Source organism: Oncorhynchus keta, chromosome 35 (assembly GCF_023373465.1).
Source record: "Oncorhynchus keta strain PuntledgeMale-10-30-2019 chromosome 35, Oket_V2, whole genome shotgun sequence".
Lineage (NCBI taxonomy): Eukaryota > Metazoa > Chordata > Actinopteri > Salmoniformes > Salmonidae > Oncorhynchus > Oncorhynchus keta.
Genome location: NC_068455.1, coordinates 43,884,720 through 43,910,707, shown reverse-complemented (window position 1 = coordinate 43,910,707; position 25,988 = coordinate 43,884,720). Strand labels below are relative to the sequence as shown.

General features: G+C 43.4%; 1 protein-coding gene across 10 annotated transcripts in view; it reads right to left on the bottom strand.

The window, feature by feature from the left end:
* The window catches only part of LOC118368534 (arf-GAP with SH3 domain, ANK repeat and PH domain-containing protein 3), a 59,124-nt gene that overhangs the window by 18,007 nt on the left and 15,129 nt on the right, over window positions 1–25,988 (bottom strand). For 9 of the 10 annotated variants that reach the window (XR_008093186.1, XM_035752706.2, XM_035752704.2 and 6 more), the window contains 8 exons: window positions 24,969–25,041; window positions 13,724–13,869; window positions 9,214–9,288; window positions 7,283–7,332; window positions 4,648–4,771; window positions 3,274–3,359; window positions 2,535–2,610; window positions 195–281 (listed from right to left, as the gene is read on the bottom strand). Coding sequence is in view for 9 of the 10 variants with exons in the window: in XM_035752704.2 (XP_035608597.1) it covers window positions 195–281; window positions 2,535–2,610; window positions 3,274–3,359; window positions 4,648–4,771; window positions 7,283–7,332; window positions 9,214–9,288; window positions 13,724–13,869; window positions 24,969–25,041 (717 nt within the window). In the remaining variant the exon portion in view is untranslated. The remainder of the gene's footprint in view (window positions 1–194; window positions 282–2,534; window positions 2,611–3,273; window positions 3,360–4,647; window positions 4,772–7,282; window positions 7,333–9,213; window positions 9,289–13,723; window positions 13,870–24,968; window positions 25,042–25,988) is intronic. The other variant, XM_052497070.1, reaches the window with a different exon arrangement.

The following is a 25,988-nucleotide window of genomic DNA, read 5'->3' as shown; positions in this document are numbered from 1 at the left end:
GAACAACATTAAAAGAAAGCTAGATTACTGTTTATTGAATGACACTGGAACAAATAGGTAGCACATTCCTATTGAACAAGCAGAGGTAGTCCCTCTCCGTTTCATTCCATTTTCTTCCGTTTGGTGCCTAATGAACATGACCCAGCACAGAATGTGTAGATGTGTTTCAGTTCTGTAGAAGTGTAAAACCATACTTCTTTTCCCTCCACCTGTAGCAGCAGCCTAAGGGAATCTCGTAGCTGAGAGAGCTGTCTCACTTCCTCATCCTGGTCCTGTCGCACCTACAGCACACAGAGGACAGATCAGAGTGTTAGCTAAATACAATCTACTGTATCGAATACAAATACATTGATTTGGGTTTAGAGGAAGATTCTGCCGTTGATTGCAGCTTTGGACACAAAACCAACTTTTTCCCAGAAAATAGTGGCTGTGGGATGGGATGCTTTGTTGATATGGCCTCAAGCAATGGGTATGGACAGCTATAAAACCAAGTTTTGCATAACGTTGCAAAATAAAGTGTAACGGAGCTAGAACACTCTTTGGTTTCTGGTACACCAGCTTAGTCTGATCCCAGATGTATTTGTGCCGTCTTCCCAACTTCTAGACCGCACAAACCACCAGTCTAGCTTAGTACCACCCCTATCTGCCTGCCGCATTAATGAATCATGAAAAAGGCCGAACCAGTATATTTCCCTAATACTTCCTGGAACATGAGAAATAGCAAACCGGAGCTTGGCCCCTTTCAGACCAAGCAGAACAAGAATAATCGCCGACATTCATTAAAGTCAAGTGTCCGTTACTAATACTGTGCCTGATTCCAGAGCAGGATTTTATGGAATCACAAATATATCTAGTGGCCCTTTTGAGTACTTCAGATTATCACAGGTGTCTGTAATCTGGCCCTCTGTGTGAGTTTATCGCGTGTAAAATATATGACAATAAAATAAGAGATTTTAGTGAATACAATGTGTTTAATATGAGTGTTTCAGCAAGAAATATCCTTAATATTTACATACCAATGTATTTTACTATGTCAATATGTATTAGTTGTCAATGTTTTGGCATCAATGGTCAATGGTGGCAGTTGTGAAAAAAGCCAAAAGTTGGAAGAGTTGCAGAGCTGCAATATGTAACTTTTTGGGCGCCTTGACCAAATTCACTTAGAAATGTGTGTTATAGATCTGTCATTATCATTGAAAGCAAGTCTAAGAAGCGTCAGATCTGTTCTACGTGCGCCATTTCTATGATTCCCGTTCTTAAGTTTAAGTGTCGGTTTTGAACACCAGCTGAAAATACAATATTTCTGGTTATGGAAAATAGATTTCACAGCGATTTGACGGTACAATGATTATCTACAATATATTTGCTTGTCTTGTCAAACTGAAATTTGGCAAACTATTATCATTTTAGCAACCAGGAAATGGCGGCGCGATTTCTGCATAGTGCATATTTAATTGAAAATAATGTAATTGTTAAATAGATGTTTTTTCATTAATTAGGCCATTTTCTCTTGAACCATATGGTCTATCTACTAGACATGGAAATAAGAACACAGATGAATGAATACTATATGAAAACCCTTTTAAAACGTTATTACTATATGAACACATTTTTTAAAAAGTTATTCAAGTATAAATTACCAGAGTTATGATAGATTTACTGTTAATTATTAAAATAATTGAGGATTCCGGTAACTAGCAGCCTGTAGGTTGGGAAAGTCTTGGAGGAGAGAGGAGATCGAGGGTTAAGAGGGTTGGTTGTTAAAAGAGGAATTTGACTGTAGCTTACTCAACTGTTGTCCGACTATGAGATTTACAGTTGCCTGCTAGCGATGTGTTCGGTTATTGTGTCTGGGCTTCCATAGGCAGTTGGAAGTCTGTGGGGGGTTGTTTGTGAATGTGCTTGCGTGAGCGACAGACAGCCTGCTAGACACACACTGAGATTATCACTAAAACCTACCTTCCACTAATCAGTGGTTAGATGCAGTTCCATGGCTAGGACTAAGTTTAAAATATTTCAAACTTCCGACAGCATAACTGCCAAAACAACCGCCTGTACAAGCAGTAGTATAATGGCAGTCACCATAGAAATGTAATCTAGATTATATTTCTAAGGTAGTCACATGGTAGAGAAGACATGGTTCTCGTATCATAGTTCCAGAACACTATTTACTAAACTTAGCTTCAGAAAGCAGGGCAGCAGTTAGAATAGAATCTGACCTTTGACCCAGACAGTAAATCTGTGGTGACTGACTTACATTCGAGATAAGATGGCACATTCAAAACAAAAGGTGAGGGGAAACGCATAGAAACAGAATTACTAGTCAACATACTGGGAAATGTGTCAGTAGTCATTTTTTTAATGACTGGCCCTCGATAGGCTTGTGGACATTCCAGTTAAATCCTCTCTTGTGGATGGAGAGACTGACTGAAGTAGACAAAAAGGTAGTAACATTCCACTTAAATCCTCTCATACAGGAAGGCGAAACTGACTGACAAACAGATCGACAGACAAGTAGACAAAACACAAATTACCGTGTGGACAGATGACGCCAGCTTCTCCACAAAAGGACTAAGGTTCTCTGCAGCTTTCAAGCCGTCCTGGAAGAAACTGAGACAACACCTTAACACTCAGGTACATGATCCCAAACACGCAGGTTATAAAGAGCTCCCTAGCATACCCGAGTCGAGCAAACACTACATTTGCAACAAATAGTTAAGTACCGTGGCAACAGCTCGTAAAAGGAAGACAAAAACTGAACAGCCACAACATTTTACACCAGAAGCTACAGTAACATTCCTGGCGTAAACCCTTTGCGGTGGTGCTACTCTGTGTAGAAGCTGAGATACTCAACAGTAGGATGCATATAAAAGCCATATGCTTTACCATAAGTCCCTTTGATACTTCCATGCCAAACTGGCTCTGATATTTTCATTTACACATTTTATCCTCTCAAGCACAGTTCCACGAACTAACTAATACTTATTTTCCACCATAATTTGCAAATTAATTCATTAAAAAAATCCTACAATGTGATTTTCTGGATTTTTTTCCTCTCATTTTGTCTGTCATAGTTGAAGTGTAACTATGATGAAACTTACAGGCCTCTCTCATCTTTTTAAGTGGGAGAACTTACACAATTGGTGGATGACTAAATACTTTTTTGCCCCACTGTATAATCGACTATAACCGGGCCAAAATGCAGTCCAGATCAACTTGGTTTGGCTCAAAAGTGTGAAAAGGGCATGAATGCAGCATAGAAGGAGAACTTACTTGAGCTGGGCCTGGAAGTACTTGATGAGACTCTGGAGCAGGTCTGGACCCTGGCGCACCTTCAGTTCCTGGATCTTTAGCAAGTACTGGACAAACCAGAGGATGTAGCGTTGGTAACCATGGTTACAGAGCTTAGGTTTCGGTTCCGAAACCGTCAGTGGTTATAGACCACAATTAAGTTGTGCGTCATTTCACAGATTCAAATCAGTCATTCTTTAATCCTGGTTTAGTGTATATTTGAATAGGGCCTGGAGTTTTTCCTGACCCGTTGTGACCTGACTAGGAAAAAGTCCAGGCCTTCATTGTCACGTCATGGTCAGCAAAAATGCTGGACCTTAATATAAATAAGTATTTTGTCGAAGACTGTATGGTTTTCAGGACTTAGCCCAAACATGAAATAACAGAACCATTTCAGGGTGTGTTTTTTCCCCTGATCCATTTTAACTGTTTGAAGTCTGTTGCTTTAAAAAATTAAAAAAAGGTCGGAAAAAGCCTTTGGAGCCAGTTGTAGGAACTCGCTGCTGCTTGTGGAAGGAATGACTTCAGTCTGCTTCGTCTCTGCTCCATAAAGACTTGTTTAAAGCCATCTGTCTGCGGCTGTGCTGGATCATGTTCATTAAGCAACAAACAAGAAAAAAAAGGGGGGGGAAAGGACTGAAACAGCGACGTACAACCTCGATTTATCCTATAAGAAATATTTTTCTGTTGCGTGCCCTGATGAATAGGACCCAGGCGAGAGCCTTGGAGGAAGGGGAATAATTTCCCTCTTCTTCTCCTCCATCCATCTCAGCAGCTGACCTGACAGAGAGTGTGCAACAAATTCCCCTACGCTCGTAAAGTGTAACTGTGAGCTACAACCTTAACTGAGCTTAGCTTTGGAGTCCGATTCCAATGGTACTGATTCCAATCTGTGCTCCCTATTTTACATGGTTTTGCCACCCCCACCTTGATCGAAGCTGTGCTGTTCGGGGGAGAATTTGTCCTTATGCACAGATCTAGGGCCCTAATCAACTAAAAATAAGTCCTTTTCTCCATGATAAAACTGATTCTGATACAAATGCAAAAAAGTTCTGGTGAGTGTTTTGCATTGGTCTGTGTCAGGTATTGTGAAAGTCCGTTAGGTGCGCGCCTGTAATTGGTATTTGAAGTGGACAAAATTTAAGTATTTCAAAAGCCATGGTTTATCCTTGTAGGTAACTTTTTTAAATGGTCAAAATAGGCCTACAAAAAAAATGCGCACACAAACACACAAGTGATTGAGTACTAAGGTCCGTTCGGCTATCTGATTAGCCGTGCCCATCCCTAGTGTGTGTGTGTGTGTGTGTGTGTGTGTGTGTGTGTGTTTCCCGTCTAGTCTCAGCTCCAAGCCCCCACCTCACACATCTGCAGCTGGAAGGTCCTCCTCTCTCGCTCCATGTCCTCCGTCACGTTGTGTCCCTCAGTCTTGACCAGGCCCAGCTGCCGACTCTTCTCCCTCCTCTCCTTCTCCAGTTTCCCACTGAGAGAGAGAGAGAGTTTGAGAGACATGTATGGATAGCCTTAATGAAAACAAAATAGCGTTAGAAAATGCAGCAGGGCAGACAACACAGCTGCTGAGGAGACCAGAGACAGCGCATGAGAAAGTGTGTGCGTGTTTGTGAGAGAATGAAAGAAATATGGGGTGGATTTACATGATACAGTCAGCAGGTATTTATGGTCCTAATCTTTGCCCTTTTACACATCCTATTTCTGTAACACACTCCCTTTTTTTGTGGAGGTGAAGCCCCCTTCACATATTTTTAGCCAACATGCAATTTTAGACCAATGCTGTAATGTCTGAGCTCAAAATGTAGATTGGAAAGTGCCATGCCTCAGCAATTGAACATTATTGGATGTGTATAAATACCACTCACACAAGTTTGGACACACCTACTCATTCCAGGGTTTCTTTATTTTTACTATTTTCCACATTGTAGAATAATAGTGAAGACATCAACTATGAAGTAACACATGGAATCATATAGAAACAAAAATGTTTAAAAAATCCAAATATATTTTATATTCTTCAAAGTAGCCATCCTTTGCCTTAGCTTTGCACACTCTTGGTGTGCCTTGTTAAAAGTTACTTTGTGGAATTTCTTTCTTTCTTGTGACAAGGTAGGGGTGGTAGACAGAAGATTATTTGGTAAAAGACCATGTCCAAATTATGTCAAGAACAGCTCAAATGAGCAAAGAGAAACAGTCCATCATTACTTTAGGACATGATAGTCAGTCAATATGGAAAATTTAAAGAACTTTAAAAAAGTTTCTTCAAGTGAAGTCGCAAAAACCGTCAAGTGCTATGATGAAACTGGCTCTCATGAGGACCGCCACAGGAAAGGAAGACCCGGAGTTACCTCTGCTGCAGAGGATAAGTTCATTAGAGTTACCAGGCTCAGAAATTACAGCCCAAATAAATGCTTCAGAGGTCAAGTAACAGACACATCTCAACATCAACTGTTCAGAGGAGACTGTGTGAGTCAGGCCTTCATGGCCAAATTGCTGCAAAGAAACCACTACTAAAAAGGACACCAAGACGAAGAGACTTGCTTGGGCCAAGAAACACGAGCAATGGACATTAGACTAGTGGAAATCTGTCCTTTGGTCTGATGAGTGCAAATTTGAGATTTTTGTTTCCAACCGCCATGTCTTTGTGAGACGCAGAGTAGGTGTGGTCCTTCTGTGGCTCAGTTGGTAGAGCATGGCGCTTGTAACGCCAGGGTAGTGGGTTCGATTCCCGGGACCACCCATACGTAGAATGTATGCACACATGACTGTAAGTCGCTTTGGATAAAAGCGTCAGCTAAATGGCATATATTATTATTATTATTATTAGGTGAACGGATGATCTCCGCATGTGTGGTTCCCACTGTGAAAAATAGAAGTGGTGTTACTGTGTGGGGGTGCTTTGCTGGCGACCCTGATTTATTTAGAATTCAGGGCACACCTAACCAGCATGGCTACCACAGCATTCCGCAGCGATACACCATCTGGTTTGCGCTTAGTGGGACTATCATTTGTTTTTCAACAGGACAATGACCCAAAACACACCTTCAGGCTGTGTTAGGGCTATTTGACCAAGAAGGAGCGTGATGGAGTGCTGCATCAGACGACCTGGCCTCCACAATCATCCAACCTCAACCCAATTGAGATGGTTTGGGATGAGTTGGACCGCAGCGTGAAGGAAAAGCAGCCAACAAGTGTGCAGCGCCTCCCGGGTGGCGCAGTGGTCTAAGGCACTGCATCGTGCCACCAGAGATTCTGGGTTTGAGCCCAGGCTTTGTCGCAGCCGGCCGCGACCCGGGATGCCCATGGGGCTGCGCACAATTGGCCCAGCGTCGTCCGGGTTAGGGAGTGTTTGGCCGGCAGGGATATCCTTGTCTCATCGCGTACTAGCGACTCCTGTGTCGGGCCGGGCGCAGTACACACTGACCAGGTCGGCAGGTGTACGGTGTTTCCTCTGACACATTGGTGCGGCTGGCTTCCGGGTTGGATGTGCATTGTGTCAAGAAGCTGTTGGGTCGTGTTGTGTTTCGGAGGACTCTCCTGAGTCTATGCGGGAGTTGCAGTGATGAGACAAGACTGTAACTACTACCAATTGGATACCACGAAAATGGGGAGAAAAAAGGGTTTAAAATAAAATTTAAAAGTGCTCAGCATATGCGGGAACTCCTTCAAGACTGTTGAGAAAGCATTCCTCATGAAGCTTGGTTGAGAGAATGCCAAGATTGTGCAAAGCTGGCATCTAGCAATGGGTGGCTACTGAAGAATCTAAAATATATGTTGATTTGTTTAACACTTTTTGGTTACTACATGATTCCATGTTTTATTTCAGTTGATGTCGTCACTATTATTCTACAATAACACAAATAAAGGAAAACCCTTGAATGAGTAGGTGTGTCCAAACCTCTGACTGGTACTGCATATAACCTTCTGAGAGATGAACCATAAAAATAATAGGCTAAAATCCTTATAATCACCATCAACTTACACTTTGATGTCATAGTCCTTCCAGCTCTTCTCCAACTGTTTCTTCAGCTCCTAACGAAGACGAAAAAGATGGTTATGACCAGCTTGCCATCCGCTCCAGACATATCAAATAAACATGGCCTCTAGTCTACTGTATATCATCTAAACTGTGGACATTCACAGGACACTGCACAGGAGGCCCCAGTCACTCCCTTTATAACTCTTCAACAAAGGGGTTTTACAATAATATCTCCTGCCGGTGAAGGATTCAATATGTAGGGCCAGGGGTTTTCCTGACCAAGTGACCTGACCAGGTAAATCTCCAGGTCCTATTTGTAATAGTCTAAGCCTATATAAAACAGTGGCCCAGTTTCTTCCGGTGGAGTCACATGGTCAGGAAAAACTCCCGACCATATCTATGAATGTGTTTTTTATTTTATTTTTTAATGGTACAGATCAGACTGACATATTGAATGAAGAATTGCTCATCCGATGGGATGCAACAGTTTTAAAAAGCTGTCACTAATTTGTGACACCCAACACAATATGGGTGTTGGTCATAAAATAGCACAAGGCAGTAGTAAGTATGTTTTGCAGGGTTGTGGTTTACTCTTAGGCGAGGTGCATCTCTCGCTGACTTTACAGACACAGACTGTGGGGAGGCAGGAGAGTTAGTGCACAGTAGGTTACACAGAAGTCTTACAGTTTGTGCACGACAGTAGAGCTACCGTAATTTCCAGACTATAAACCGCTACTTTATTCCCACACTTTGAACCTCGCGGTTTATACAATGACGCGGCTAATTTATGGATTTTTCCCGCTTTCACAAGATTCATGCCGCCAAAAAACTGAGCACCGTCACATGATGTGACGTAAATCGAGCGCGCTCAAACTTCCCATCATTCTGATTACGGTATTAATTTTGTCACCCTCATCATGGCAAAGACACGGATATATGCATATGATGCAGCTTTCAAGTTGAAGGCGATAAATCTGGCTGTTGGAAAAGGAAATAGAGCTGCTGCATGGGAGCTTGGCCTTAATGAGTCGATGATAAGACGTTGGAAACAGCAGCGTGAGGAACTGACTCAGTGCAGAAAGACAACAAAAGCTTTCAGAGGGAAGAAAAGCAGATGGCCCAAAGTATTTGCAGCCACTCGACATCAGTGTAAATCGTGCATTTAAGGTGGTGCTCCTTGTTCAGTGGGAGGCTTGGATGACAAGTGGGGAGAAATCCTTCACTAAAACGGGCCGCAGGCGAAGAGCATCTTATGGTCAAGTCTGCCAGTGGGTCCTGACAGCGTGGAGCATTGTCAAAAAATCCACTATCATCAACAGGTTTCGAAAGGCTGGACTGCTGCGTGTTGAAGGGGCAGCATGAGCTCAGCGGGGTAGTTGCCTCCAGATGAAAGTGACGAGAGCGACAATGAAAACGATCCAACATCGGATGAAGCAATTCTGAGGCTATTCAACTCCGACACCGAAGGAGATGACTTCAGTGGTTTCAGTGCACAGGAGGAGGAAGATAGTGACCAATGACTTTCTTGGTAGGCTACTGTTTTAATTTTTGTTACAAGCCGTGTTTCGTTAAAGCCTATTTATTTTTGTTACACAAGCCGTGTTTCGTTTAAAGGCTGTGTAAAGTTAATTTGTTTCAATGTACCGGTAGGCATCTGCGGCTTATAGACATGTGCGGCTTATTTATGTACAAAATACATATTTTTTAATAATTCAGTGGGTGCGGTTTATATTCAGGTGCGCTTAATAGTCCAGCAATTACGGTAAATCGCAGGGTGGCAAAATTCCAGAAACTTTCCCAAAATTCCCAATTGGAAGATTCCTGGAATAAGGAGGGGATATGCAGGAAATTCGGGGACCCTACCAACCGGGCTTTCTGGAAACCAAAGGCAATATTGGGAAAGTTACTGGAATCTTACAACCCTAGATACTCACCAGTCTGCTGTCTCTGAGCTCACTCTTCAGGATGTTCTCCAGGGGGAAGGAGATGATGTTGTTCAGGTTCTGGACCTGGAAGACAGAAACAAATGAGTCACATAGCTACACAGACACCCATTTTTGATTTACAATGATGAAATAACAAAAACCTGTATTGGTTCATATGTTGTTCCAGTTTTTTTTTTATTGAGTCACATTTTCAAGGGATGGGATGGCTCCGGGTGCACCACAACAACCAAATCAAATGAGACTCAGACGGAATAAGTGTATTGCATACTGTGTTCTGGTTACTTGTGCCGAGATCCTTCCCGTCGTGCATCGAATTGGACTACAGATTAACGGTGCACATGTTAGGACATCCACAACAGATGAATGTCCGAAAACATACACCGTACAGATAAAAGTTGTCGTAAAGTCAGTCAGTCCGGTCCTCCTCCACCTCTGCTCTTTTACAGGCCGATACATGCTACACCGCCACCTGAACCCTAACCCAGGAACAAGGACGTGTCCTAAAATGTACACCATACACATGAAAGCTCTGCTCTTTAAGGGGTTGAAACATAATATAAAACACCACCACCCAGGAAGGACATGGCGCCCTGCAATCCCCTCCCTCACTCTTATCATGGTGCAGACTTGGCTTGGGACCAACGCAGGGTCTATTCCTGTTCGCACACACAACTTCCTACCCCATCCACTTCTGGCATCACAGTACATACAGTACCTCTATAGAGTAGAGAGTATTACTTTATTAATTCCAATTTGGGAAATTGTTTTATCCACAGTATGCATCAATGACTTACAAGGGCAGGACACACAACGATGACCAACACGCGATAAAAAAAATGTAAAACGATGCATATTAATAAGACAAGGGCAACTGCACCATAGTGTCCCTAAAATAGAGCGATTCAAAACGCCGTTTTCTACTCTGCCGGAAAACAAGCAACATTGTTTTAATAGGAAGACCTCAAAACAGTTTAGCAATGTAGAGGTCTGTATCCATTTAAGCTCTTCTTGCAAATCTATATTGAACAAAATAGAAAGGCGACATGTAAAGTGTTGGTCCCATGTTTCATGAGCTGAAACAAGAGATCAATGTTGTGCACAAATACATTTACATCCATGTTAGTGAGCATTTCTCCTTTGCCAAGGTAATCCATCCACCACGTGTGGCATATCAAGAAGCCGATTAAACAGCGTGATCATAAAAACAGGTGCACCTTGTGCTGGGGACAAAATGGCACAAAAAGAAATTGCTGTTTTGTCACAACACAATGCCACAGATGTCTCAAGTTGAGGGATCGTGCAATTGGCTTGCTTAACTACAGGAATGTCCACCAGAGCTGTTGCCAGAGAATCTAATGTTAATTTCTCTTGAATGTTAATTCCGTCCAACTGGCCTGGCAACCACATGTAACGACCCCCCACAAGCCCAGGACCACATCCGGCTTCTTCACCTGCGGGATTGTCTGAGATACGCCACCCAGACAGCTGATGAAACTGTGGGTTTGCACAACCATAGAATTTCTGTCACAAACCGTCTCAGGGAAGCTTATCTGCGTGCTTGTTGTCCTCACCAGGGTCTTGACCTGACTGCAGTTCGGCATCGTAACTGACTTCAGTGGGCAAATGCTCAACTTCTATGGCCACTGGCACGCCGAAGTGTGCTCTTAACGGATCAATACCGGTTTCAACTAGCAGACAGTGTTTATGACATTGTGTGGGCAAGCGGTTTGCTGATGTCAATGCATGCCCCATGGTGGCGGGGTTATGGTATGGGCAGGCATACGCTGCGGACAATGAACACAATTTTATTTGATCCAATTGCAATTTGAATACACAGAAATACTGTGACAAGATCCTGAGGCCCATGGGACGTGAATTAAACAGGTGTCCTGACTCTGTGGTCACTAAAGATCCCATGGCATCGTAATCGTAGGAGTGTTAACCACGATGTCCGGGCTAAATTCCCATTCTGGCCTTCATATCATCCCCAGCTTACAATTGGCTCATTCATCCCCTGTAACTATTCCCAAGGTTGTTTCTGTAAATGAGAAGGTTCTCAGTCAACGTACCTGGTAAAACACGGGACAAATAAAATACAAATATGACCGTAACTCGTTGCAGTTATATTCCTGTTCAGTGTAATACATGCTGATGACACGCAAATGGAGAACCAAAACATCTGACCCATTTTGTAGATCCTACTGTACTGAAGCAGCTCTGTAGGTAAATAAAAAAGACAACCATTTCCCCCTTCTGAGTTCACACTTTGGTTCACCTTGAAAAATTGATGCAAACTTGAACTTTTTAAAAAGTTGTCTTTGTTTTGATTTCCTTCCGAGAATTGAAGAAATGGAAAGAAGGCCCTGTGTTCTGTGTAACAGTGAAACAACCCTCGCCCTCAGACACACAGCCAGCCCCCCACACACAGTTTTCTGTTAAAGCCCCTAAATCAAGCAGTGGTCGTGTTTTAGATTAGTTTCCTCAGTTTCCTCTAGCACTTCATCAAGGTCCTGAGGGGGACTTTGACAGCTGGGAGGGGGGAGAAAGGAGGAGTTGCCTTGTCCACTCCCAACACACAAAGGTCTGGGATGAATTAACACGACTATCAGTAGGGGTGGGGTTCCAGTTCTTGGAGGGGGGAAGAGGTGCTCTCCTGCAGCTGTTGTATCCCACCCAACACAATGCATGCACACACAACTCACTCCTTCAAGCACACTGCTGCGACAAGAACGGGGTCTTTCCTCATCCCTCTCCCTCAACAGGGGCCCTTTGACCCTCCAGCTGTAACCACACTGCAACTCATTCATAAATAACCCCTCGGACCACGTACGAGAGCGGGCACACGATTAATGAGCTCATGGCTTGGTTAAGTCACAGCTTAGTGATGGCGCTAGGACCACTCAGCACCATTCATGTGTAGAGCTGCAGACATGAAGTCCTATCGGTTGTGTGATGGAGAAGATTTACGCCAGAAATAGATTGAGTTCACAATGACAGATTAGGATTATTCTACACAAGAGTGTACAAAACACCTCTTCTTTCCATGACAGACTGACCAGGTGAATCCAGTTGAGAGCTAAGATCCCTTATTGATGTCACCTGTTAAATCCACTTCAAAATCAGTGTTGATGAAGGGGAGGAGACAGGTTAAAAAGAAGGAGTTTTAAGCCGTGAGACATTGATTGTGTATGAATTGCCATTCAGAGGGTGAATGGGCAAGACAAAATGTTTAAGTGCCTTTGAACAGGGTATGGTAGCGGATGCCAGACGCGCCAGTTTGGCTGTGTCAAGAACTACAACGCTGATGGGCTTTTGACGCTCAACAGTCCGTGTGTATCAAGAACAGTCCACACACACAAAGGAGTCAACATGGGACAGCATCCGTGTGGAATGCTTTTGTACACTGCCTTAGATCATTGATGGCGCTCGACTCCAAACGTTTACGGAATCACTGGCCACTTTATTAAAGTGACAAGTGTTCGATTATTCATGTTTACATACTGCTTTACTGATCTCATATCTATATACTGTATTCTACTATACTTTATTTTAGTCAATACCACTCCGACATTGTTCGTCCAAATATTTCCTAATTACATTCTTTTACTTTTAGATGAGTGTGTTGTTAGATCCTACTACACTGTTGGAGCTAGGAACACAAGCATTTCGCTACACCCGCAATAACATCTGCTAAATATGTGTATTGTGACCAATAAAATTGTGATTTGACTCCTTGTAGAGCGCCCCATGCCCTGGTGAATTGAGGCTGTTCTGAGGGCAAAAGGGGGTACAACTCAATATTAGGAAGGTGTTCCTAATGTTTTGTACACTCAGTGAATATTTGTACATCTACCTTAGGTCATTGGCGCTAAACTTCAAATGTTTATGATCTGACTGAATACTGCAATGGAGTTAGCAACACCCTATTGTCACCTCTAGAACGTCACCCAGGGGTGTACTCACTAGGAACCAAACCGTAGAAACGGTGAGGTACATACCTGAATTTGTCCAATAGAAACTCCCGTTTTCGTTGTAACATGTTTTCCGTTTGGAATAATAGTTTTGCAACAGTGGCCAACTAATGACTACAGCCCAACTTTACCACATCTGTTCTGTCAACACCCACATCCAATAAAATAAAATCAATAAAATCTGTCTCTTCTCAAAAGCATCGTTTCCTCTTTTAACTATACACTCCTCTTCCCCCTCTCAACACCATTAACACCCATCACTCCAAACTCTGCAGCCATTGCCCCTCCCCCAGATACAAAAAAGGTTATTTCCGCATCCTCTCCCTACCCATTTCCTACCCCTTCCCAAAGTTTCTCTCATCCGTTTCCAAAGTGCCTTACCTCTCCCAGACTCTTAGCCCCATCCCCTAAAAATGTTTCCCCTCCATCACTCAAAACTCTTGATGTTTTGCACCCATTTCTTCTCTCCTCCACCTCCCAAAAGTCTTCCCTCAAACGTGCACCCTATCCCTCCCCCCTACTCTCACCAGGTTCTTGAAGAGTGCGGTGACCTCCCTGGTGAAGACAGCCAGGTTCAGGAACCCAGTAGACACCTCGTTGTTGTCCTGGGTCAGGTGACTGTTCCCCAGGTTCTCCAGCACGTCGATGTACTGCTCCTTGTTCTCTGCGTGACCTAGAACCACAAACACACTTAATTGTTGTTTCCATCCTATGCTGCCTTTGGAGTCATTCCATGTCATTTTAGCAAGCCATGACACCCACCATCTCAGATTGTTCTGAAATCTTTTCGGTAGTTAGAAACTGACACGATTAGCATTCCTGTAACTGATTTATTCATATTTTTTTTAATAAATAAAAAATACATACATACATATGTATATGTATGTATGTATGCATGCATGTCCATCATAGCTAAATTGGTAGTTACAGTCTCGTTCCATCGCTGCAACTCCCGTACAGACTCGGGAGAGGTGAAGGTCAAGAGCCATACTTCCTCCGAAACACAACCCTGCCAAGCCACACTGCTTCTTCACACAATGCACGCTTAACCCGGAAGCCAGCCGCACCAGTGTGTCAGAGGAAACACCGTAAACCTGCCGGCCGTGTCAGCGTGCATGCGCCCAGCCCGCCAAAGTTGCTAGCGTGCGATGGGATAAGGACATCCCGGCCGGCCAAACCCTTCCCGAGTGGCACAGTGGTCTAAGGCACTGCTGCTCAGTGCTAGAGGTGTCACTACAGACCCTGGTTCGATTCCAGGCTGCATCACAACCGGCCGTGATTGGGAGTCCCATAGGACGGTGCACAATTGGCCCACGGCCAACCGGGTTAGGGTTTGGCCGGTGTCGGCAGTCATTGTAAATAAGAATTTGTTCTTAACTGACTCGCCTAGTTAAATAAATGGTTCAATAAATAATACAATCTGGACAACGCTGGGCAATTGTGCGTTGCCTCATGGTTCTCCCGGTCGCGACACAGCCCGGTATCGCACCAGGATCTTTGGTAACATGGGCCAGCTGCGCCACTCGGGAGGCCCTGAAACTTTATTTTGTTGAAATGTAATTAGAGCTGAGAAATTAAGCTAATTGATTGCACCCAAATTGACCCTGTTAATTACCCAGAATCCAAATTGGACTAAATTTCTTCCTACGATTGAGTAAGACATGAGGATTCCCCCCCGTTCAGAGAAATTAGACATTTTTCTACAAGCCCAAAACTTTGATGGAGAAATGGGCCAGACAATTCTAATAAAATACAATTATGAACCATTGCAATCCAGTTGTATGTTTCACAATACATTTTTTTTTTTTATTGTTAAGTTAGTCTAGTCAGCTATCAAGGCCCGAATTCCAACCAGGCATGCAGGGCACCTCCAGGGCACCCCCATTGATTGATTAGAAGCTCTCACTCGGATATATTAACATTTCTCTACTAGTCGAACTAAAATTGGAGAAAAATGCCCCCCCCGGCAAAATAAGTAGAATTCCAGGAAATGTACATTTCTCTACACCGTCAAAAGGTTTAAGAAACCCTGATCTAACTAATCCATACCCTTTAAGGGAATATAAACCACAGAGGGGCCATTTCCTGGACACTAATTAAAAGCCTTTGCAGACTATGATATTAGCCGTCATATGCCACGATATTACTGCCCAGGACAAAATTTCCACGTCGTAGGCAAAATCCTAGGTCGGAAATGATTGTCAGACGTCTTGGCTCTTCCAATGTGACAGGGTCTAGGTCTGCTGCTACGTATGGTCATAGGCTCTGACGAAAATCTGTCAGTGTCAGATTTTCTTTGCCTTTATCGTATAGCGTGGCTGGTGTTACAAGCCGACCCGGTAACTGACCAATAGGAACGCGGCTGGCACGGAGTAATGCACACAATTATATGATTATTGTGACTAGCCAGATTAATACAATAGGTTAGATTTAAACATTTACATGCTGTGTAAGAACAATTTCCTTAAATCGTGTTTAGGCTACATACACCAAATCAGGCTGATGGGATTATGATAAATGCACAAAAATCGGCAATTAAAATTTAACGTTCTACCTAAGCCAACATGTTATTTTGGGGAAGCCTATTTAATTGTAAGTTCAGGCATATAAAAAAAAGATGTGGAAAAAATTTGAGCTCACTTCACTCACACATAAGCATCTGTGCTGGCACATGCACAGATCGAATACACCGCTGCACAGACGTAGCCTGTGTCAGTTGACGTAGCCCGAGTCAGTTGACGTAGCCCGAGTCAGTTGACGTAGCCCGAGTCAGTTGACGTAGCCCGAGTCAGTTGACGTAGCCCGAGTCAGTTGACGTAGCCCGAGTCAGTTGACGTAGCCCGAGTCAGTTGACGTAGCCCGAGTCAGTTGACGTAGCCCGAGTCAGTTGACGTAGCCCGAGTCAGTTGACGTAGCCCGAGTCAGTTGACGTAGCCTCTTAAGCCAAACGCAGAATGTCACTACAGAACTGAAGTAAATCCTACAATCTGGCCAGGTTGATATCAAGACTAAAAAAAATTGGTAACACTGTGACAATCATAAAAAAGACAATGTGACATACAATCTGCAAAGGCCTCAAGCCTAAGAGAAGGACAAACTGAATGTATTTAAAAATGGAGGACTGGTTTGAATTGTAAGGATGACCACATGCAAAATATTTTCTTCAGGAGCAAAAGACCAGCAAAATAGATAAAAGGGTGAGGTGGCAGTAGCAGCAACAGACCCGGACGACGTTGGGCCAAATGTGCGCCGCCTTACGGGACTCCCAATCACGGCCGGATGTGATGGAGCCTGGATTTGAATCAGGTACTGCAGTGACGCCTCTTGCACCGAGATGGCGTCTTAGACCACTGTGCCACTCGGGAGCCAAGGGTGGCTACTTTGAAGAACCTAAAATATATATGTTGATTTGTTTAACACTTTTTTACGACATGATACAATGTGTTATTTCATAGTTGATGTCTTCACCATTATTCTACAATGTAGAAAATAGTCTAAATAAATAAAAACCCTTGAATGAGTAGGTGTCCAAACCTTTTACTGGTACTGTATATTATTTAGTATGTGTGAGAAATTTGTTTTGATTTAGAATGGGCCATTATCATGCACCTGTTGGACCAGGGACGGGGGCAGGATACGTAATCTGTATGCCCTTGAATAGCGAATGGAGGACATTTTTCCCACAGTTAATTTTCATATCAGCCAGGTAGGCTACTATGGTTGTAAAGTGAAGCAATGTGCTTAATATTTTGGAAAGTTGAAAAATAAATAGTAGGCCTAGCCTATAAAAAGCTGATGAGACCCTTTTTAATAGAGGCCATTTAAAAAAATTAAAAAAACTTTCTTACGCAATAACATAGCATATAGAAATGTTGCGCAACATGGGCTTATAGGAACACTTACTTCATTCCATGCATCAACAAGCTATGTATGAGGAGCAGTCTCTCGCTGTGCAATAGGGGATCTTCTTTCGAAAAAACTCTGAATACCAGGGCTCTCGTGAAGTGTTTGATTTGATTTTCAATTTGATTTGCATTGATGTCAGAGTGATTAGAGGGCTGAAAAAAATGTGCCGACAGAGGGCTGCCTCACTTCTAGCTCTTAAGAAACTATTTTTTTATGTATTATATCTTATCTTGTTCGCCCACAAAATGTTGTGTGTTATTACATGCGGCCCGGGGAGAACGATTGGATATCAGAGCGGCGGTAACGCACCAGCACTATGACTTTCCTGAAGCGAATCCTTTGTTTGCACCCCCCAGAGTGATTGAACTGATTCCAGAAGCCGTCCAAAAACAACTCCGGAGGAGGACAGGTACTCAGAGTGGTCTTGTAGTCCGACTTAGGAGGCGCGCAAACCACCCACCGCTTCAGGGTATAGTACTCGCAAATGTTCAGTCTCTGGAAAACAAAGTTGACGAGCTCAGGGCGAGGGCCTCTTTCCAGCAATACATCAGGGATTATTATAACATACTGTTTCTCGTAAACATGGCTCTCTCGTGATATACTGTCTGAGTCGGTCCAGCCAATAACGTTCTCAGTTCATCGCGCAGACAGGAATAAATATCTCTCCGGGAAGGGTGGGGGTGTATGTTTCATGATTAATGACTCATGGTGTAATTGTAACAACATACAGGAATTCAAGTCCTTTTGTTCACCTGACCTAGAATTTGAAGTTGTACCCACTACGACTATTAAAACCTAACTTAACCAGAAACCGTGGATAGATGGCAGCACTCGCGCAAAACTGAAAGTGCGAACCACCGCATTTAACCATGGCAAGGTGACTGGGAATATTGCAGAAAACAAACAATGTAGTCGTTCCCTCCGCAAGGCAATCAAACAGGCAAAATGTCAGTAGAAACAAAGTGGAGTCGCAATTCAATGGCTCAGACACGAGGCGTTTGTAGCTGGGTCTACAGACAACCACAGACTACAAAAGGAAAACCAGCCAGATCGTGAACACCGACATCTAGCTTCCGGATAAGCTAAACACCTTAACCCGCTTTGAGGATAACAAAGTGCCACCGACACAGCCCACGACCAAGGGAATGCGGGCTCTCCTTCGCCGTGGCTTGCGTGAGTAAGCCATTTAAGCGCGTTAACCCTCGCAAGGCTGCCAACTCTGACAGAATCCTTAGACACATCCTTAGAGCATTGCCTAGTTAAATAAAGGTTAAATCAAATTTTAAAAAGTAAAATGCACAGACCAGCTAGCTGGTGTGTTTACGGACATATTCAATCTCTCCCCATCCCAGTCCGCTGTCCCCACATGCTTCAAGATGGCCCCCACTGTTCCTGTACCCAAGAAAGCAAAGGTAACTGAACTAAATTACTATCGACCCGTAACACTCACTTCATGAAGTGCTTGGAGAGACTAGTCAAGGATTATGTCACCTTACCGGTCACCCTAGACTCACCTAAATTTGCTTACCGTCCCAATGGATCCACAGATGATGCAATCGCCATCACACTGTCCTATCCCATCTGGACAAGAGGAATTCCTATGTAAGAATTATGTTAATTGACAACAGCTCAGCATTCAACACCATAGTACCCTGCAAGTTCATTATTAAGCTCGAGGCCCTAGGTCTGAACACCGCCCTGCGCAACTGGGTCGTGGACTTCCAGACAGTCCTCCAAGTGGTGAAGGTAGGAATCATCACCTCCACTTTGCAGATCCTCAACACTGGAGCCCCACAAGGGTGCGTGCTCAGCCCCCTCCTGTACTCCCTGTTCACCCATGGCCGAGCACACCTCCAACTCAATCACCAAGTTTGCAGACGACAACAGTAGTGGGCTTGATTACCAACAATGACGAGACAGCCTACAAGGAGGAGGGGATGGCTCTGAGAGTGTGGTGCCAGGAAAATAACCTCGATCTCAAAGGTGATCGTGGACTTCAGAAAACAGCAGAGGGACCACCCCCCTAGCCACGTCAACGGGACCGCAGTGGAGAAGAGGAAAGCTTCAAGTTCCTCACCTGATGTCACAGGAAGGCCAAAAAGATCAAAAGGACAACAACCACCCAAGCCACTGCCTGTTCACCCACTATCATCCAGAAGGCTAGGTCAGTACAGGTTCATCAAAGCTGGGACGGAGAGACTGAAAAACAGCTTCTATCTCAAGGCCATCTGACCGTTAAATAGCCATCACTATCACATTAGAGGCTGCTGCATATATACAGACTTGAAATCACCAGCCACTAATTAATGGAACACTAGTCACGTTAATAATGTTTACATATCTTGCATTCCTCGTCTCATCTGTTTATACCGTATTCTATGCCTGACATTGCTCATCCATACATTTATATATTCGTAATTAAATTCCTGTACTTAGATTTGTGTGTATTGGGTACATGTTGTGCAATTGTTAGATATTACTGCACTGTCGGAGCTAGAAAGACAAGCATTTTGCCACACCCACAATAACATCTGCTGAACATGCATATGTGACCACTAAAATGTTACTAGAGCACTGAGTACCAGGCCATTATCGATTAGCCGTTAGCAAGTTTGGTAGGCTACTAACCATCAACAGCATCAGAGCACAGTTTTGGAGGAGCCTAGTTACCGTGACTCAATGGTCACATGGAATATGACTGCGATCAAGACTCATTACTGCCGGTGTGGCGGTAAGGTCACCGTAACAGCCCTAGTCAGGACACTAATTCTACACTAAGCAAAAGGACCAAAGTGAGAGAACGGAGTGGAAAAGCTTGGAGTTGGAAAGTCTGATTATTTATAACTGCGTCTGTTTAGTCTTCAGGGTCACTTCGTCCAGTGTAGGGTCTAGCCTAACCCAGTGGTGCCAGGGCTCATAAAGAGATGTTATTAGGTCATGACCCAAAAGAAAGTGACCCCATATGCCCTTTCATACTACGGAGCCAAGCACAGCTATACTAGCTGCTGGAACAGTATTGATCAAAGCCAGCATAGTGTAGTTTGACAGCACAATAGTCTGAAATGGGTAATAGAAAACGTGTGCATGGGAGTTTGTGTCCCTGTGTGTGTGTGAGCCAATAACAAACATCTAACAAGCAACAGAATGCTGACTAATGTCCCTGGGGAAGATAATTAATGAGCTTTAAAACTCCAGCAACCCCATCTCTTCCCAACATACACAAACCACTGCATCCTGGCAAGAGCTGAGAGGAATAGGCCATTCTTGGTGGATGGGGTAAAGGGGGGGTGAGAGAGAGGAAAAATAGATAGGAGAGAAAAAAAAGGAATGGAAAGAGGATGGAGAGTCCGCCTAACCAACCACAAACTCAGCAAAAAAAGAAAACGTCCCTTTTTCAGAACCCTGTCTTTCAAAGAATTCGTAAAAATCCAAATAACTTCACAGATCCTCATTGTCAAGGGTTTAAACACCATTTCCCATGCTTGTTCAATGAACCATAAACAATTAATGAACATGCACCTGTGGAACAGTTGTTAAACTTCTTTGGGGTACTTCTTCTCAATTTCCACCTAAAGACATACCCTAATCTAACTGCCTGTAGCTCAGGCCCAGAAGCAAGAATATGCATATTCTTGGTATCATTTGAAAGGAAACACTCTGAATTTTGTGGAAATGTGAATTGAATGTAGGAGAATATAACAATAGATCTGGTAGAAGAAAATACAAGGAAATAAACATACATTTTCTGTTTTGTATTGTTGCTGCATCATATTTCAAATGACCAAGAACGGCCAAACATTCAGATAGGATGCTGTGGATGATTTGAATGAAGAACATAAGATGGAAACAATAGCTGAGCAAGGTTTTGGACAGATAACTTCAAAAATGAGCACGCTACATGACATTGAGCATGAAGTCACCCAGGGTCCCACACAAATGTAACCAAATGTACCCGTGGCCGAATTGGTAGTGATACATTTTGAAGAACTATATACAAAATACATAAATGCTATTCTAACGCACACCAAAAAATATATAACAAACAAAAACAAAAAAACAAGGGGTTACTATTTACTCGGTCTCGCTTTATCAATTTCCTCTATAATTTGGGTTAAATCTGTATACCTAGACTGTTTTTAGCTTTTCCTGATTTATTCGCCATAATTTAAAATATATAAACTTGCTGAAAATGCTATTGACTATGTACTGCTATGCGTAACATGGCTCCGTCAAGTAGGATTTGCAATGGCGAATGAACCTCTCTTACGCCAGAGTTCACGACAAAGGCTGGTCTTCGAACGTATAACCATTACATATTGCCATTTACCTCAGCTCATTGGCTATCTTACAAACTAGATTTCAAGATGACCCATGGTCATTGGGCCAAAATACAGTCAATCAATGATACACCGGTCCGGTCTCTTCAAATCGGTTTGTTTCGGTCAATACGTCCCGGGAAAAGAACCATCACGTATGGTTGTGTTAGTAACAACCAGAGGATTGTAATGTTTATCCAGTCATGGTTGTTTTCGTTTGTTTAGTGTGTGTAATTACCACGAACGCGTTGTCCAAAGTTAAATGAGACAGAAATCACAACACAAGCAGTTTACAAATGTTTCGTGTTAGGCTATAAAAATAGATGTTATCAAACAAAATGAACATTCACTGTGTAGTTAGGACAGTTGGCATTGCCACCAGAGGAAGATCTTCAATGGTAAGCAATTTATTTTATTGTTATTTCTGACTTTTGTGACACTAATGCTTGGTTGGAAAATGCTAGTAATACTTGTGTGTGCGGGGAGCTGTCCTCAGAAAATCGCATTGTTTGCTTTCGCAGTAAAGCCTTTTTGAAATCTGACATAGAGGCTGGATTAATAAGATGTTCATCTTTTAAATGATGTAAGATATATGTATTTACAAGAATGTTTACTATAACAAATGGTGTATTTAGAATGTTAGCGCTCTGCAGTTTCACCGGATGTTTGTGCTGGTGGGACGTTGGCGTCTCACCTACGCTAGAGGTTAAGGCACTAACAGCTTACAGACGGTAGGCAATTAAAGTCACAGTTGTAGAAAACTTAGGATACGAAGAGAGGCCTTCGACTGACTGGGAAAAAAACACCAAAAGAAAAATGCCCAGGGTCCCTGCTCATCTGCGTGAACGTGCCTTAGGCATGCTGCAAGGAGGCATGAGGACTGCAGATGTGGCCAGGGCAATAAATTGCAATGTCCGTACTGCGAGGCGCCTAAGACAGCGCTACAGGGAGACAGGACGGACAGGTGATCGTCCTCGTAGTGGCAGACCACGTATAACAACACCTGCACAGGATTGGCACATCCGAACATCACACCTGCGGGATGGCAACAACAGCTGCCCGAGTTACATCAGGAACACACCAGGAACGCACAATCCCTCCATCAGTGCTCAGACTGTCCGCAATAATCCGAGAGAGGCTGGACTGAGGGCTTGTAGGCCTGTTGTAAGGCAGGTCCTCACCAGACATCACCAGCAACAACGTCACCTACGGGCACAAACCCACCGTCGCTGGACCAGACAGAACTGGCAAGAAGTGCTCTTCGCTGACGAGTCACGGTTTTGTCTCACCAGGGGTGATGGTCGGATTCACATTTATCGTTGAAGGAATGAGCGTTACACCGAGGCCTGTACTCTGGAGCGGGATCAATTTGGAGGTGGAGGGTCCGTTATGGTCTGGGGGGCGGTGTGTCACAGCATCATCAGACTGAGCTTGTTGTCATTGCAGGCAATCTCAACGCTGTGCCTTACAGGGAAGACATCCTCCTCCCTCATGTGGTACCCTTCCTGCAGGCTCATCCTGACATGACCCTCCAGCATGACCACCAGACATCCTGTCTTGCAGGAAATCACGCACAGAACGAGCAGTAATGTCAGTGTTCTGCCATGTCCAGCGAAGAGCCCGGATCTCATTCCTATTGAGCACGTCTGGGACCTGTTGGATCGGAGGGTGAGGGCTAGGGTCATTCCCCCCCAGAAATGTCTGGGAACTTGCAGGTGCTTGGTGGAAGAATGGGGTAACATCTCACAGCAAGAACTGGCAAATCTGGTGCAGTCCATGAGGAGGAGATGCACAGCATTACTTAATGCAGCTGGTGGCCACACCAAATACTGAGTGTTACTTTTGATTTTGATTCCCCCACTTTGTTCAGGGACACATTATTCCATTTGTTAGTCACATGTCTGTGGAACTTGTTCAGTTTGTGTCTCAGTTGATGAATCTTGTTATGTTCATACAAATATTTACAAATGTTAAGTTTGCGGAAAATAAACACAGTTGACAGCGAGAGGACGTTTCTTTTTTTGCTGAGTTAATCAACACATCACACGTGAACATCATGGCTGATTGAGCAGTTCTGAATCAGCCAGCCACTAACAACGAAAAGGAAGAGGGGGACCTCCCTTAGCCTTAGTGGTATGGAACATCCCCATAAGTATCCAGTTAATGAAGTCCTCCACCGATGTTTGAACTTTTACTGTTGAAAAGAGATATCCCAAGTATAAATATATTAAAGTACACACACTGAAGCTGTGGCATTCCAAGTCGGAAACTCTGGCATCTTTCTAGAGCTCAGACATTCAGACCTGAAGATCAAGTCATGACTTGACCAGGCGCGCGAGGTTGAGCAAAATTTCACACATTCAAAGAGTAAGGCCTTCACGGAGTTGGTCTGATTGGAAGTTGTGATGTCGTCAGCCTCCACCTTTGCTTGAGGAACAATAGAAGAGCCAGAGAAAAAGAGGAAAGTCCCCCCCACTTGTGCCATGTCATGACATACCTAGACCACCTATTGAGATGAGCCTTTGATTGAGTAAATTAGGTGAAAATGAGACTGGAGTGCCACATTAAAGAGGGGGAGAGAAAGTGGGTGTTGAGATGGGGTGGGGGAGAAAAGTGGAGTTGGGGGTCTCAACTGCTGAACTGACAAACATCTCCCAACTTTGGCTCACTGACTCACATCTGTCAGTTAAACCCCCAAAATGGAAACCAGAATATTTCAGAGTTTAGAAAAGTTGAAAAACAAGTAATTTTTTAGATTGGCATCCAAGACTCATTTTGAAATCGAAACTCCATCCAAGTTTACTGATTCTGCTGTTCAACTTCATGTTAGCATTGCGAAACTGGTGAGTAATTGTTTGGTCACATCAAAGTATGAGGCAAAGTTTCTTCAAAAAGGTGCCAGAATCGGACATAGAAGCTTCTACAGTATTCTTCATAGCTGGACTTAGACAATATCAGCATGCCAAACTGGTGGGCGACTTGATCATTATAACCATCCTGCCAACAAAGCAACTATATTATAAGCCAAAGTGTGTGGTAGGTGGACAGTGGGGCACACACACTTGTGTGCACACAAACACACACACGGGGGCGCCCTACTTGACCTCTGGAGTCTGGTGTCTGAACTAAACGGTGTCAGTCAAACAGCTAACATTGAGCCCATTGTCAAACACACACTGTCATTAGTCTCAGACCACAGGAGGCTGCTGATAATAATGGCTGGAATGGCATCAAACACTTGGAAACCAAGCGTTGGACGTAATCGTTACCATTCCATAAATTCCGCTCCAGTTATAAGCACAAGCCCGTTCGCCCCAATTAAGGTGCCACCAACCTCCTGTGTCTCAGACAGACAGGAGTGGCTCAGCTAACACGTCCCATACAATGTCAGCCTCGGGTTTCATCAACAAACATGTGAACCATAATGAGACCTCATCCCACACCCAAGTCTCTTATTAAAGCCTGCAGTTATGTTTTAATATGCATTGGGTGTTTGTAATACAGTGTGTGTGTGTGTGTGTGTGTGTGTGTGTGGCGAGGAGCCACTTACTGATTCCAGAGCTGTGAATAGCCTTGACCATCTTCTTCATCCTCTGTAAGGTGTTCTGGTCCATCTCCATTGACTGCAACACAGAGAGAGAAGAAGAGAGTTAATGAAACACACTTTCCATGACAGACTGACCAGGTGAAAGATATGATCCCTTAATGTCACTTGCTAAATCCACTTCAATCAGCGTAGATGACAGGTTAAAGAAGGATTTTTAAATCCTCTAGACAATTGAGACATGGATTGTGTATGTATTGCCATTCAGAGCGTGAATGGGAAGACTAAATATTTAAGTGCATTTGAACGGGATATGGTAGGTGCCAGGTGCACCGGTTTGTATCAAGAACTGCAACGCTCCTGGGTTTTTCCACACTCAACGGTTTCCTGTGTGTATCAAGAATAGTCCACAATAGAGGTCGACCGATTATGATTTTTCAACGCCGATACCGATTATTGGAGGATCAAAAAAAAGAGCCGATACCGATTAATCGGCCGATTTGTATTTATTTATTTGTGATAATGACAATTACAACAATACTGAATGAACACTTTTTAACTTAATATAATACATCAATAAATATCAATTTAGCCTCAAATAAATAATGAAACATGTTCAATTTGGTTTAAATAATGCAAAAACAAAGTGTTGGAGAAGTAAAAGTACAATATGTGTCATGTAAAAAAGCTAATGTTTGAGTTCCTTGCTCAGAACATGAGAACATATGAAAGTTGGTGGTTCCTTTTAACATGAGACTTCAATATTCCAAGGTAAGAGGTTTTAGGTTGTAGTTAATATAGTATTTTTAGGACTATTTCTCTCTACCATTTGTAATTAATATACCTTTGACTATTGGATGTTCATATAGGCACTATAGTATTGCCAGTGTAACAGTATTTCTTCCATCCCTCTCCTCTCTCCTACCTGGGCTCGAACCAGGAACACATCGACAACAGCCACACTCGAAGCAGTGTTACCCATGCAGAGCAAGGGGAACAACTACTCCAAGTCTGAGAGTGAGTGAC